General features: G+C 45.8%; 1 protein-coding gene across 1 annotated transcript in view; it reads right to left on the bottom strand.

Moving 5' to 3' along the window:
* The window catches only part of TTLL9 (tubulin tyrosine ligase like 9), a 35,051-nt gene extending 19,319 nt beyond the window's left edge, over positions 1-15,732 (bottom strand). The window contains 5 exon segments of the mRNA XM_090285266.1: positions 6,129-6,314; positions 7,069-7,180; positions 10,957-11,049; positions 12,943-12,986; positions 15,691-15,732. Coding sequence (XP_090141392.1) covers positions 6,129-6,314; positions 7,069-7,180; positions 10,957-11,049; positions 12,943-12,986; positions 15,691-15,705 — 450 coding nt within the window. The 5' untranslated portion in view covers positions 15,706-15,732.
* Between the last annotated feature and the right edge of the window lie 219 nt (positions 15,733-15,951).

The raw sequence follows: 15,951 nt of genomic DNA, 5'->3' as shown, positions 1-15,951 counted from the left end.
CCTGCTTTTGGTCTCTAGGGTCTCCTAGAATGAATCTGATTCATGGGTTCTTTAGTTATTTGTAGCCACTGAGCAGGTCCCCCCTGATTAATTTTTTCCTCCAACATTAAGGCACCCAGCAAATGCAAACTCCCATTTCTCTCTTTTCTCCTCTGAGCATGACCCAGCTGGTCACTGCAGGGCCCTCTGTACAATATAGGGGCAGGCAGACCTGTCAGGCATGGCTGCACAGGTTGTCCACTGCATGAGGGGCTCCTGGTCATGGGGGCAGTGGGAGCTGAAACCCAGCCTTGCTCTGCCTGCTGTGCTATGCACCCTGGTTCAGGGTTGTGTGTGCCCAGAAGATGGGGTTCCCAAAAGACTGTGGAGCACTGTGGTGGCTCAGGGGTAGCCACACACACAGCTGTTTGGGAAAGTAACTAATAATCAGTGTGTATCAAGGGCTCCCAAGAATTCACAGCCATGCAAGACTTAAATTCACTTCACAAAAGAGGATTATACAGTGTAAACAATTAAAAGCCATTCAACGTCACTAATCTTCAGAGAAATGCAAATGAGAACCCCAATAATATACCATTTCACACTCCCTGAGAATGGCTAAAATGGAAGACAGACAATATCAAGTGTTGGTAAGGATGTGGAGAAACAGAAACTCTCACATGTGCTGATGAGAGTACACAATGCTTGGAAACTCTTTGGCAGTACCCACTAAAGCTGAACATAGGCACCCCTATGACCCAGCAATTCCTCTTCTAGGTGCCTACACGTGCACATGGACCCACAAACATGTACAGGAATATCCATGGCAGCACAATTCATAATAGCTCCAGTCTCAAAACTCCCAAATGGATAAATATTAAATTAATGGAGCCCTGGCTGGTGTGGCTCAGTGGATTGAGTGCTGGCCTGAGAACTGAAAGGTTACTGGTTTGATTCCCAGTCTGGGCACATGCCTGGGTTGGGCGCCAGGTCCCCAGTTGGGGGCATGTGAATGGCAACCATTGATGTATTTCTTGCACATTGCTGTTTCTCTCCCTCTCTTTCTCCCTTCCTTTCCCGCTCTCTAAAAAATAAATAAAAAATTAAAAAAAAATTAACTTAATGGAATAGTAGTATACAATGACAAATAATAATTTATAATTAACCACATCAGTATGGATAAATATCATGAACATGATGTTGAGGGAGAGAAACCAAACACAATGTAACCATACTACGTGATTCCAATTATATAAAGTATAAAAGCAGGCAAACAAATCTATGCTCCGAGTGACTTAGGGCATAGTGAGTGGAAAAGGGTCTGAGGGGAGTCGCTGAGGGGCTGGTAATGTTCTGCTTATGATCTGGGTATTGATTATTTGAGTGTGTTCACTTTGTGAAAATTTATCCAGCTGTACTCCTGAAAGATAGATGTGTTTTGTTTTATTAAATATCAATTAAAAAGTTTTTTTTAAGGTTCATAACTTTTGATCTAGGAACCTCATTCCCACCACTGGCTGCCTTCCCTATAGCCTTTCCTCTTCCCCTTCTTCCTGGCTGGCAAAACCACCTCTCACCATGAAGGCTAGAAAGACCAGATACTTATTTTCCCAGCCTCCCTTGCAGCTATTAGAAACCATGTGACCTGTTTTGGTGAGTGAGATCTAAGGCAACATCTGCTTGGGGCTTTGGGGCTTCTGGGAAAGACTTTCCTCCTTGTTAAAAATATTGGGATTGACAAGGAAGAGGGGAGATAGGAGGAGGAGGAGGAAGAAAAAGGTTGAGAGAGAGAGAGAGAAATGTGTGTGGAGGGAGAAAGGGAGGGAGGGAGGAGAGAGAAAGAAATGCTTGGCTCTGTCCTTCTTTCCTCAAATACTACAGTCTGAGGAGGTGATGCTGCTACTGTAGCAGCCATCTCACACCGGTGAGGTGACAAGTTTGATGACACAAGACCAGCACACTGAGGATTCAGCATGAACAAAGAGAAGGAGCCTGGGCTTTTAGTGGCATTGCTGAGCACACCGCAAACCTGAAACCTCCCAGTTTAGCTTTCTTGTTATCTGAGATAACGAACTGTCTTTACTGTTTAAACCATTGTTAGTAACTAACCTCCTAAGGGAATTATCCTAAAGAGTGGAAAATAAACTTGCTGCCCAGTGATATATCAGGGTAGTTAAAGCTGAAAATCACCTAATATCTTACTCCAACAGACTGCTGTTTCCAAAAACAATCACAATATTTACAGCCTTGCGTTTTTCCAGAACTTTGCTACCCTCACCCTCCGTCAAGAGGTAACATCATTGCTCCCTCTCCTTGGATCTGGGCAAGGTGTTAAGACCGTATGAACCAATCATGTACGGCAGAAGCCATGCTGTATGGATCCCAACACTGGGTCATAAAAGACAATAGAGCATCCACACAGCTTTCCCTTTGGGGGTGGGCACCTGGGAACCCAGCCAGCATGCTGGGAGGAAGCTCAGGTCACATGGAGAGGCCCACATGGAGGGCCACTGAGTCTTTCAGGCCTCAGGCCTGGTTGAGCTCCCAGCCAACAGCCAGCCCCCCCTGCCAGCCGAGTGAGTGAGCCAGCTTGGCAGCGGCTCCTCCAGCCCTCAGAGGAGTTGCCCTAGTAGATGCTGGAGCAGCCACGAGCCTTTGCAGTCAGGCGCTGCCCAAACTGGAGGCTCATGAGCTAAATAAGACATGATCGTTGTTTCAGGGCACTGGGTTTGGGGCTGCAGCAGCAGAACCAGGACACTAACTTTAGGAAAATGTTCATAACAAAGGTAATACCTGCACCTAAAACTTCTCAGATGTTTCCTATGTGCCAGGCTCAAGGATTTACACACATTATCTCATTAAAGCTTAAAAAAACAAACAAACAAACAAACAAAAATCTCTATATGTAGTATTTTATTATCCCTATTTCGCAACCAAGGAAACCAAGGAACAGAAAGGTCAAGCACTCTATTCAAGGTTACCCAGCCAGTAGGTGATAAATACAATCTAACAAAGTCTGTACTTCACAAGGCTGGTGCTCAGACACCCCCTGCGACGCGCCAGAGCGTACACGAACTCACACGACAAACATGGTGCTACTTCTGAGAGTACCAACCTTACTTGATAATTTGCAAGGTAACTATTTTTATATTATTTTTATAAGAAGAGATGCTATTGATTGGAAAACAATATATGGATTATTAGCATGAACCATGCTTTAATTTTGCACCGCCTGTGGCCACACACAGCCCTCCACCCCCTGTCACTCCCTGCCTGGCCCTGGGGACCGTTTATCATGTGACAGTCATTGTGTAGCATTTCTCTGGCATTGCAGATGGGGCTGGTGGTCTCCCCAGCAACCCTTCCCTTACTCCCCTACCAACAGAACCTCCTCTGGTGGCCCTTTCCTCTGAGGAGGTCTGAGCCCTGGCGGTGGTCCCACGCCCCTGCCATTGATTCAGACATGGGCCAGCAGGATGCCAGAGGGAGTCTGCTGTAGGAGCTTCTTGAAAGTTTGTGCTTCTTCAAAAGGGACACAAACTAGGGTGTTCCTTTATTACTGCAGCAGGGGAGGGTGTGAGGAGGTGAAGCTGGAGCTGCGGCAGCTGTGTTGTGACTAAGCAGAGCAGCCAGCCCATTGAGTCGGGAATTGATGATGATGTTAAGCTGCCCAGTAAACAATCCCCAGAGCTGACAGCCCGTGAATAAAGGAAATTCCCTGGAGCCCATACACTTGAACAAGAAAAAATTTTCATCTTTATTTTCATTAACCCCGAATCAGATTTTCGTGTTTCCTTTTATGAACACAGGCAACAGGTTATCGTAATAATATTGGCCATGCCTGGGATCCGGCTTTCAAAAGGAATCACAGTTATTATTACATATTGCATTACAGTTTGTGCAGATACCTCAAATATTGCATATGCTCATGGTGACTTTGAAATTATGGTAACTATTGGGCCTGCTGTGAGAGTCTCTTCAATTGCTGGTGCAAAGCACATATATTACTACAACTGAAGGGTGTTTTAATAGTTTGTGTGGCAGCCGTCAGAATGCGCTCACAGGCCTCTGACTGCAGGAGAGTGGCGGACAGAGAGCCCCCGCTGAGGCTGCTAAAATCCACCCTGTGCTTGCCAGGCCTCACTCAGGTCCCAGCCTACAGCTGAGGACAGTAGGGACATGAAGGCTGGCCCACTCCTGGGAGACAGGGGACTCCTCTGAGAGCAACATGGGTCTGTGGCCTCCCCTCAGCCTTGCTGAACTTCTTTGGGTGCATGGCAGGCTAGGAGGTTCTCCCCAACCTGCCCTCCTTCACTGGGGTCTGACAGCTCTTGGCCTCCCTGGCTGGCTCCCTCCCCTGTTCTCTCCCTCTCAGGCAAAGCTCTGGCACGTGGAATCTTACGTTGGCATGTTTCTCAGAAGACCCAGACAAACAGTTTGATAACTGTTTTTGATGTAGTTGCTTTCCTTTATAATCAAATATACTTTATTGTATGCTCTTATGAACACTATCCTGTGCCAGCGTCCACACATTGCACCAACTGCTGAAGAGGCCAAGGCATGAGAACAGTTTGGGACCCCTGCCCTCTTATTTGAGCTACTGTTAGTTGGGTTCTCTCTTATATGCTGTCCAAAGCATCCCAACTCTTAGGAAATAGCAGTGGAAAAGTGTGAGAAGTTCTGGTTGGGGTAAACTTATAAAACAGGATGTAAAAATGTGGTTCTTCCTGTCCTGCGGTTTAGAAAGAGGGCCCCAAAGCTGAGAACATTCCAGGTTGCCCAGACTCATGCCCCTGAGTGAAGTGTTAACCAGCTCTGCAGACCCTAGAGACTGACAGACAGGCCTGGGACAGCCCAGCACCCTCCTCCCAGCCACACCAGGGAGGCTGGAGGAGCAAGTGTGGTCTCACCACATCCGGGTCTTGCCCACCTCCCTCCCTATTAACCCAGAGGGCCTGAGCCGGCAGGAAGGGAGAATGCTTAGAGGGAAATAAAGTTGGGACATGTACACCCTAACACTCAATTGGTTTTGTTCTAATATTCCTTAAGAGCAATAGCCAAGCTCCGGCCCACACCAAGTCTACTGAATCAGACACCGTGGGAAAGGGGGTGCTTTAATAAGCTCTCCAGAAAATTCTGATGCACTCTCAAGGTTGAGAATAACTTCTGTACAGTCTCGTGACTCAAAGTGTTGCTCAGGGACCAGTAGCAATGGCACACTCACTAGTTTCACTTTTCAGATGAGGAAATGGACTGAGAGGGGTTGAGTGACCTGCATAGCGTCATACATAAGTGGCAAATACAGAGTTAGACCCCAGGCTAGTCTGACTGGAAGCACCCACTCTCTACACCCTACACCCGCGACAGGGTGCCTCAGCTACTCAGAAGGGAGAGAGCGCGTGCGCACACACACACACACTATGCCAAGATTCCTCCTCTTAATTACAACTGTAAAAGCTGTGGGCTGGGGAAGGAATCAACTTAATATGCGATTGCTCGCTCCCAATTAGCACAAATTATCATTTGTCTGAGAGGATAATGCCTGCTGGGAGCTGGAATCCGCAGGAGGGTTGCAGCATTCATCTGCCTAACCCCTTCTGCTCCATCTTCTGAGCCCTCCTCGCTGTCCTCCTGGGAAGGGACACCAGTCTTCCTTCCGCCAGACCTCGCCAGGAGAGGACCAGGAGGCCTGGGGAAACCCTGGCTCAGCCTCGGCTCAGTAAGCATTTGTGGAAAGCTTGAATGAACAGGTCTTAGGCTCGTCCTCTTTACAACGGGGGTGGCAGGACCTCCTTCCAAGGACTATGAGACCTGGCAGTGCAAGTAAGCATTTCTCATAACTCGCCACGGTTTTCCTATACGCCAGGAAGAAAGGCGGGGTAAGCTCTAGGAAGGCCCTGGATTCTCTGCCCTTGTGCCCTGAGGTTCACCTGCTAAACACTTATTGAGCACCTACTGTGTACTATATCCATAGCTGCTGGGTCCACACGCTGCAGAAAGGAGGAGATGAAGTTGACCCTTCAGGGGAGGCAGAGATGCATCTAAGGCTGAATTACCAGGCAGGGTCCTGTCCCGAGATGTGCCCTGAAGCATCCCTGCTCAGGGCCCGGGATGCCCCCTCCGCCCAGTCCCTGGCACCGGGCACTCACAGGTTTCATGATCCAGGTGATCCCTGGGTTTTTGCGAAACTCCTCCACAAACAGGTGGTACTCGCAGGGCAGCTCAAAGGTCTTGGGGAAGAAGTCGCACTTGGCTGCCTCCAGCTTTCCTGCCTCGCGCTCCAGCTGTTTCCGGAACCGCTTCAGGTTCTTCACCATGTAGTTCTTCCGGGTCAGCTGGGCAACAGGATGGATGCGCAGGCCCTTAGCACTCAGCCCCCTGTCCCATTCCCCCTCCCAACCCACCCATCCCAGCTGCCTCCATTCTCTGGCCCACAAACTAACAATAACTGTGAGACTAAATTTGACTAAGAGTAGTTTTAGCCTGCTGTTCTATAATTATCCCCACTTTACAGGTGAAGAAACTGAGGCTCACAAAGGTTAAGTCAGTTGCCCAGCGCTATCCAGCTAAAGGCAGGCATAGCCCAGTTTTGAGCCAGGTCTGTCTGACTCTGAGGTTCATGTTCTAACCGCTAAGCTGCACTAACATTTTAAAATTTCCCACCACTGGCTTCTCCATTCTTATCTTCATGATCTGTTTCCTCCTGGACCTCCCTCCTGTCTCTAGACTCCAAACTGCTCAACTTGTCTCTACCCTGAGATCATCATAAGCACGCAAGCATCCTGCTCCTTTGGCCCTTGCACCCCCAAGCCAACCTGACCCTCACTCACATCTCTAGTGCTGAAAGACTCACCAGCCCGTGGCCTCAAACGCCAACCCAGATGGCCTGTTCCTCAGGTCTTAGATCCTTACTCCCTCTCACTAGTTAGCTCATCATGTATCTAGTGCACATATTTCCCACCAGACACGTATCCCAAAGTCCCATACACTTTTCATTCTGATCCTTGTAACCCCAAACCAGCTCCTGCTCATTGTCACAACCAGTAACAGGAGTTGACTGGCTCAGTCCCCTTGGCCTACCCAGCTCACCTCGTAGTGGTTTCGGAAGTGACTGATCCTCATGTGTTCTTCCATGTAGGTGTGGTCGAAGTTCTCCCGGAGCCAGCTGACATCACACCAGTAGAAATCCCACTCCCCTTCGCTGGGGGGCGGGGGCGGGGACAAAGGTCATGACCAGAGGACCTCAACACTGCTGGAGATCTGGGGCCCAGGGAGGAACAGCTGAGGGATAAGCAGCAGTGTGTCTAGTAGAAGTCTCAAGGAGGTGGCTGTGAGCCACTACTGACCATAACCTGCTTTGTTAGGCTAGAATGTAAACTAGAGAAATGTGGCTACAAAAATCCAGGCTGGTGGCTTCCGGTGAGCACAGATACCTCCTGGCACCTATTGGCTGGACTGAGGAGTAGACATCATGTCAGACAGGGTGCACCCTCCAGATTACAGCTCCCTCCACTCCCTATAGCCCATGACACTAGCCAACCTCACTGATCATGTTACCTGTCTGGGTCTTGAAGGCATCCTGGGGCTGCCACCCTGCAGCCAACATTACCAAGCAGTGGAATTAGGTAACATTTGCAAGCCCTTCCCAGTTCAAAAGGCCCTCTTCTTACTTAATCCTCAGAGCAACAGCCCTGGAAGTGACTAGGATCATACCTGGAGCTTTAAGACAAGGAAGGGCTTGCTCACCCAGGACAGAGCAGCATCAGGATTCACACCCAGGCCTGCCTGACTCCAAATTCCAACCTCATCCTTCACCAACACGCCAGGGAGAGGGACGGAGATGGACTAAGCTATGTGATCTGATACCAGAGCTGGGGTGGAAGTACTTGAAAAAGATGTGAAATAAAATAATACCACCATGATTGCTTCTAATTTTTTAAAGTAAAAAAGTAGATATACCTGGAGCCTGGTGTATATTTCTGCCTGATTCTATCTTCTCTCCTGTCCCAAAGGCAGCCATTAGCCTGAATTTGGTGTGTATCATTTCTATGAGTATTTTTACAGATTTACCATGTACATATGTGTGTATCCATGTATAGCACATGACATTGTTTGGCATGTTTTTAAACTTTCTAATAGCTAATATAATACTATTGCCAGACACTCTTATAAATACTTTACAAATATTAACTCACTGACCGTCATAGCAATCCTAAGTGTTAAATTCTATTATTAAGCCCATTTTACAGATGAGGAAACTGAGGCACAGAGATGTGAAGGAACTCACCCAAGTTCATACAGCTATTAAGTTGTAGAAGAGGATTTCAACTCAGGCCACCAGGCTTCTGAGTTCAAGCTCTCTGGTTAGAACAACTTCTGACTATTTCCTTTCACAATTTGTTTTTCCACTGACTTTTTGTTTTGGATGAATGAATAAATAATAGATGAATAAGTAAATAATGCATTATTCACTCATTCATCCAACACATATGTGTTGAGTTGGTGTTGGTGTCAGAGACCATGTTGGGTGCATTGTTGGGTGCAAGGATACAGGAGGAACCAACGCTCCCGGCCAGGTGGTGCATATAATATCACAGTGAAGATGGATAATAAACAAGGAAACAAATAAATAACTCTACAATGAGGAATTGTGAAATGTGCTGTGAATAATCCAGTAGGAGGCCATGAGGCAAGGTAGCTGAGGGACCATGTGAAAGTGATATTTCGATTGATGTCTGAAGCATAAGGAGAAACAGTCAGGTCAAGAGCAGTGGGGGGAGGGTTCTAAGAGAGGGAAGGGCAGGAAGTGAGGCCCTGAGGCTGAGAAGGGCATGTTCAAGGATATGAAGAAAGGTGTGAGTGCAGGGAGAGAGGTCAAGGATAATGCTGAAGAGTGCGGTAGGGTCCAATTAAGAAGGGCTTTGTAGACCATGGTGCAGATTTCTTTTCTAATTCTGAAAGTTCATTCATCTGTACACCATCCTCAGTCAAGTTGCTCTTAAATCACTCAGGAAGACATTAAATTGCTCAAGAAGGGCAGCAGGGATTCTAGTTCCTTCTACCTTCCCATTCTGCCATCCTTAATATGTTGTCCTCATGTTTATCACCTCTGGGTCACAAGGTGGGCACTGCAGGTCCAGGCATCTTGTCAGCTTTCTTGGTGAAAGCAAGGGAAGGGACATCTGTGGCCACATCTGTTCCAAACTCTGACCTGGCAGGCTGATAGTCTGAACTGAGACCTCATTCTATCTGGAGATACCAGACCCCAGGTTAGGTCCAAAAGGGTGAGGCCTTACATTCATAGAGCCATGTTTGGTGTAACAACCCTGGACTCTGCTCCTTCCTGATTTGAGGACCCTTGAGGAAATTTGGGATCATTTTGAAGAAACCTGCTTCATGAACTCCCACACCATTAGCACCAGACAAACCCTCAGATCCTCTTCCACCTGACCATGAAGCAAGGTTGAGGAGGGGCAGGGGACAGCCTGAGGTCACACAGGAAGTCAGGAGAGAGCCCCTTCCTATACAGTACCCCCATGTGCCAGTCACTTCATTCTCCTCTAATTCATTCCCCAACCCCTCCTCCTTCCTCCATTACATCAGGCAGTAGGAATCACAGATTCATCCACTGGCTCATTTGTTCCTTCCATCACTGAGAGGCTGCTAGAATAGGGCAGAAATGAGCCTGGGTTTCTGCAGACAGGCTAGGTACAAATCTTAGCACAAGCCCTCCTTACAAGCAGAGTGACCTCAAATATGACATTTTTTACTCTTTTGTGTCCTGTTTTCCCCTCAGTAAAATGGGAATAATAATAGCACCTACCTAGGAGGTTTGCTGGATAAGTCAAAGAGGCTGTGCATGTAAAGTGCTGAAGAGTGTCTAGCAGGCTTAGTTATTGTTACGCAACAAATATTTATTGAGCACCATGACAGGGCAGCTGGCTGCCCCCTCCCCTCATACCCATCCTCCCCTTTTTCTATAGCAGAAATCCCAACATTTACCTGGAAAAATCCCAATATTTACCTATCTATGTTTTCCAGATTCCCTTGCAGCTAGGTATGGCCACATGGCTAAGTTCCATCCAGTGAAATGGTACTTCTGGATTGCATTCTTCAAGGACAGAGCATACTTTTTCTTGCCTCCTTCCTACCTAGTGCTCTTGGAATGTAGATGTAAGACTGGAGCTTCACCTCATACCGTGGAGGACAAGGGCCTCACTCAAGGGATAGCAAGGTATAAAGATGGAAGCACATGGATTCCACATTTCCATACCATTTCTAAACATCCTACACCTGGACTTCAGTGGGAGAGGTAAGCAAGCTTCTAGTGAGTCAAAGCCTTTTACTTTGGATCTCTGATACATGCATCCAAACCTTAACCCTCATAGCTAATATTCGCACCTACTATGTGCCAGGCATTGTAAGTTTATTCATCTCAGTGTCCTCAGGGTTCAGCATAGAAGAAGAAATGTAGACTTAGTGGTCAAGTAACTTGTTCAAGGTTACAGAAGTAGTAAGTCACCAGGGAAGATCAGCCCTTGAACTGGACCTGACATCACCAGAGGATTTAAGCCAGCCAGTCTGTGATGGCTGCACTTCTTGTTTTTACAGAGAGCCATGGGACACTGCTAGAACAGGGCAGAGAGGAGCCTGGGACTCTGCATGGCTGTGGAATAACTGAACTGGGTTTGAATCCTACTTATGTGCTCTGTGACCTTAAGCGATTGGCTAAATACCTCTGAACATAATCAGATCTTGCTGGATGCTTACAAGGTTTAAATAAAAGAGAGATGGCATCAATAATGTACCTGATACATTGTGAGTGCTAAATAAACGTTAGCCTCTGTCACAACCAAATTGAGATGAGTCCCAGTAGCCACCCAGGAGAACTGGCAGAAAAACAAGGGGAAACAAAGGCCTGTGAGATGAAAGGAAGGAAGGATAAGCTTGGGCAGAGTGGGGGAGGCATGGTCTTACTCCTTTACTTCCACCCATCCTGGCCTGTGGCGAAGGACATCCATTAGAGTATTCATAAAAGTGGTCTTGAACCGGATTGATGTTCTCTGCTCTCTGAAAGACAAGGCAACAGAACACTTGCTGAGGATCAACTATTTTTCTAGGTTGTTGGAGGGATAGGATAAAAGGGGAAGGAAGAAAGGTCAAACTGCATACCTGGAAATGCCAAAAATTAGAATTACCAAATCTCAGAATTTAGCATGTAGCATGTAACACTTAAAATAATCAAGCTGAGAATTATACTCTTTGAATCATTGAAAAATAATAGCAATCATTTATTCAGTGCCTACCATGTGCTAGGCATGGTCTTGTTGCTCTGCATGCACCATGCCTAATCCTTCTATTTAATAATAAGTATTTGCAAGCCCTTTTTTCTGGTACTCATCTGGTAAGATGGAGCAAATGTACTTTTCCATATTCCTCCTACAAGTACAACTAAAACCCCAGGACATTACATATAAAACAAACAAAAGAAGACTCTGCAAGATGGACAAAAGGAGGTAGACCAGCTAGGGACTTTAGTACCTAAGGAACAGAAGGGTGGTGAATTTTCTGTGTAAGTGTTTTGTTTTTTGTTCCCCTCATAGATCCCAGCTGTAAAAACAAAATATTTAAAATTAAACAAATACGAAGTGTTCGTAAGCATATGGGGAAATGGTAATTATTCTACAGTGGTGATAGGTGTGTAAACTGGATTAGCCTATGGAGAGCAATTTGGCATAGTAAAATCATCAGATACTATTTCCTACACATTAGATTAGCAAAACTTTCAAAGTCCACGTGTTGGCAACAATGTGCTAAAATGGAACTTCCTCCCCTGCTAGTAGGAGGCACTGTGGAGAACCATGAAGCAGTATTTAGGACAGCTAAATAAGCACATACGAGCGTGTACTCTGCACCCAACAATTCCATTCTAGCTCAATACCCTACAGATCAGTGGTTCTCAACATTCCTAATGCCGCAACCCTTTAATACAGTTCCTCATGTTGTGGTGACCCCCAACCATAACTAAAGCATAGTGATTAATCACAAAAACAATATGTAATTATATATGTGTTTTCTGATGGTCTTAGGCGACCCCTGTGAAAGGGTCATTCGACCCCCAAAGGGGTCGCGACCCACAGGTTGAGAACCACTGCTATAGATACTCTATATATGTACTAGGCAATATATGTACAAGGATGTTCATTTGTAATTGTTACTATTTTGTATGGAACTAACCTGTAACACACACTCTTGGTGGTCTGCCCTTCTTCCCTGGTATGTTCTATGCTATCTCCTAGGAATCTCCAGTGGGATTGAGCCCCACCTGCCCACAGCAGTAACCTGTCAATGATGTACACCTTTTATTGGTTTCTTTCCTTCAGCTGCCTTGCTTCCCTACTTCCCTGCCACATAAATGACTTGTCCTCAAATCCCTGCCTCAGGGTTGGCTTCTTGAGGAAACCAAGACTAAGACACAACATAACTGCCTTTTAACAGGAAGACAGATAAATAACTTGTGGTGTACAATGGAACATATGCAGTAAAATGTATCAGAACTACATGCACAAACTCTGGGGTCCAACAAACTGCCACTTACTAATCCTATGGTCTTGAGCAAGTTACTAGCCTCTCTGAATTTGTTTACCCATCTGTAAAGTGGACACAATAGTAGTATTTACTTCAAAGGATTGTGATAAAGGTTCAATGAGATAATACAAGTAAAATGACTAACACGGGGCCTGGCACATGGTAAATACTCGATAATTACTAATATCATTACGATCATTGAAGTTAAGGAGAAGAGGGGAGGGATGAAGGGGAGAAAAGAAGGAAGGAAGGAAAGGAGGGAGGGAGGGAGGGAGGAAGGAAGGAAGGAAGGAAGGAAGGAAGGAAGGAAGGAAGGAAGGAAGGAAGGAAGGAAGGAGGCTATCTGTGTTTACTGGATTGGGTGTGACCACTCACCGTTCCTTTCCTTTTAACAGTCCATAGCCCTTGTAATTTTGGTTCTGCAATGAGAAAGGAAAGTGATGCAACTAATTTTGAATATCCACCTTGCCTTCCCAGCTAAACTTACTGCAGATATTAACATGCTCAAACTATCCGACTCAACACTGTCCAGATCCTAGAACAGTAAGGTCCAGCTTGGCCAAGTGCTCATTGGTCACCATGTGCCCAGCAACTTGGTCCTTGGAATGAATTCCCAAGTATCCAAGGCCCACCTCACTGTAGACTTGCTCCACAGGCATGACCAGTAGAATGAATACTTGGTTTTCAGTGCTCCAAAAGTCCAACCCTGAAACCCCGTTTTGAGGGTTAAACTCAGTAGTCTTTGTGAAGACCTTTTACTCCAGCCATGAATGTTTGATAAGATTCATCATCTAAGAGTTGCCTGAGTCAAAGACTCAGAGCAAAGTTAATTTCTTCCACCCAAAATGGAACTTTTAAATCCTCAAAGGGGGTGGGGGGTATTATTTTGCTTCTACTGTGTCCAAAACAGCTTAGCCCTCAGCCCTGGTATAACTGATCCCTAATGGCAGGCATGAAAAAATAAATCAAAATTGATACTGTTCAGGATGACCTCTGCAGCTTGGACAGACTTGCCATCTGCATTAGTTTTCTATTACTGCATGACAAATTACCACAAACTTAATGGCTTAAAAGAGTACAAAGTTATATCTCACAGTTTCCATGGGCCAGGAGTCTGGGCATGGCTTAGCTGGAATCTCTGCTCAGGTCTCACAAAACTATAATGAAGGTGATGGCCTGGGTTATGGTTCTCATCCAGGGCTTGGGGTCCTCTTCCAAGATCATTCAGATCATTTGGCAGAATTCAGTTACTTCAGGTTGTAGGACTGAGGTCCCTGTTTACTTGCTAGCCATTGGCTGGGTACTGCTTTCAGTTCCAGGAAAGTGCTGGTCTACATAGGCAGTTCACAACATGAATGCTTGCTTTCTTCCTGGCCAGCAGGAGTATGTCCTCTGACTTCCAATACTGCTGCTCCAAGTCAGCCACGATGGAATCTTGTACAACCCATTGTAAGTATGATAATAACTATCCCATCAAATTTACATGCTCCACCCACATTTAAGGGGAGGAAATTATATAAGGGGTGTACACGAGGAGTAAGAATCTTGGGGGCCAGTAGAATTCTGCCTACCATACCATTCTACCCTCAAAGAGCTGCTGGAGGGGAATATAGGATACTGCTCTACAAAACTGGCAGAAGCATCCTCACAGAAGCAAGTGAAATCTTATCCCATTTGTCCATTCAAGCCCCTACAACTCCCCCAGAATTAGTCGTGTCCTTTTCTTTTTTTGATTATATCTTTCTTACTCTCTCATGTTTTCACGTCCATTTTCCATGTTTACTAGCTGCTCCAGTCTTTGGTTGAAAACTTTTCCTTTCCTCCCTGAATTGCATTGGCACTTCTGTCAAAATTTAATTGACTCTCTATATGTGGGCCAATCTCTAGTCTCTATTTTGTTCTATTTACTTATTTGTTTATCCTTCTGCCACTACCACACTTCTTAATTACTGTAGCTTTCTAGTAAATCTGAAATCAGGTAGCATGGCCTCCAACATTTTTTTCAAGACTATATTTGCAATTTATGCTCCTTCAATGTACATTTTAGAATCAGCTTGCTAATTTCTAAATATATATGTAGTATGTTGGGATTTTGATTGGAATTGCATTAAATCTAAAGATCATTTTGGGAAGAAATGACATCACAAATTATTGAGTCTTCCAATCCATGAATATGGTCAGTCTCTCCATTAATTTGTCTTCTTCAATTTCTTTCCACAATGTTTTCTAGTTTTCAGTATATGTCTTGAACATAGTTAATTATTTTTCATTAGTGTTTGATTTTGTGATTCTATTGTAAATATTATTTTTTAAATTTTATTTAAAAACTGATGATAGTATAGAGGTAGGCAGAATCATGCTTCCCCAAAAGAGGTCCATGTCTTAGTTCCCAGAACCTATAAATATGTTATATGGCAAAGGGAAATTAAGATTGCCCATGGAATGAAAATTGCTAACCAAATGACTTTAAAATATTGATTATTCTGGATTTTTCAGGATTACCCGGGTAAATTCAATGTAATCACTCGTTTTTAATTGTGAAAGGGAGTTCAGGGAAGAAATTGCCACTCATGAGAGGTGGAACACAGGATAAGAAGAAGCAGGTTTAGATCTCCCTTTTCACACTCTTAAAAGTTGGGGAGGTGGTCTGTGCACTCCTAAGGACAGGACTTCTTCCAGTCTGATTCATCTCTGGGTCCCCATTGGTCAACACTGGGCTCCGTTTGGAAAAGACATTAATTGGCGTTTTGGGGACGGATGGATGGATTATGACTGGATGGATGAGTAGGCAGGCAGGAGACGGGATGAGCAGATCTCTAAGAGCTTTTCCAAGTCAGGAAATCCGAAGTTTTGAGCTTCCCCCAAGGTCACATACACCGCGGAGTACAGTTTAGAACCATAAAGTTTGTATATTTCCCACCAGCAAGTCTGGTTCGGTGGACTTGGCGCAGAGCCTCTTGCCGTGCGCGGCCGGTGGGGATTTGCGGTCTTCTCTCTGAATTCATAATTTTCTCCCACTCCATCGGAATCCCTCCACGAGGATCCCAAATTCTGAATCCCTCCGCAGCTTCCCTTCCTCTCTTTAGGGGGAAGAAAAGCATTTGGGTCCTGCGGCACTCCTACCTTTGGTCGCAACATGACGCGATTCTCCAGGGCCTGATCCAAACCGCCAACTTGCCAGGAGCAAGCTTGTGCGTCCTGTTACCAAGACAGCGGAGGGGGAGGGGCGCCCGGATCCGCCGCTCTGACTGGACGAGCCAAGAGCAGTCCTTTGGATCCCAGCGGCTGGACGTCTTTGCGCGCCCTGCATCCCAGATCCCTCTACTCCCTCGAAGTTTTTCTCCCAGCCTAGGAGCCTCCGCGACCCTGCGGCATTCCCGGCCA

The sequence above is a fragment of the Furipterus horrens genome, unplaced genomic scaffold (assembly GCF_987537825.1).
Source record: "Furipterus horrens unplaced genomic scaffold, mFurHor1.1.pri manual_scaffold_8, whole genome shotgun sequence".
Classification (NCBI taxonomy): Eukaryota; Metazoa; Chordata; class Mammalia; order Chiroptera; family Furipteridae; genus Furipterus; species Furipterus horrens.
The sequence above is the reverse complement of the archived record's forward strand: the minus strand, read 5'-3'. Positions and strand labels throughout refer to the sequence as shown.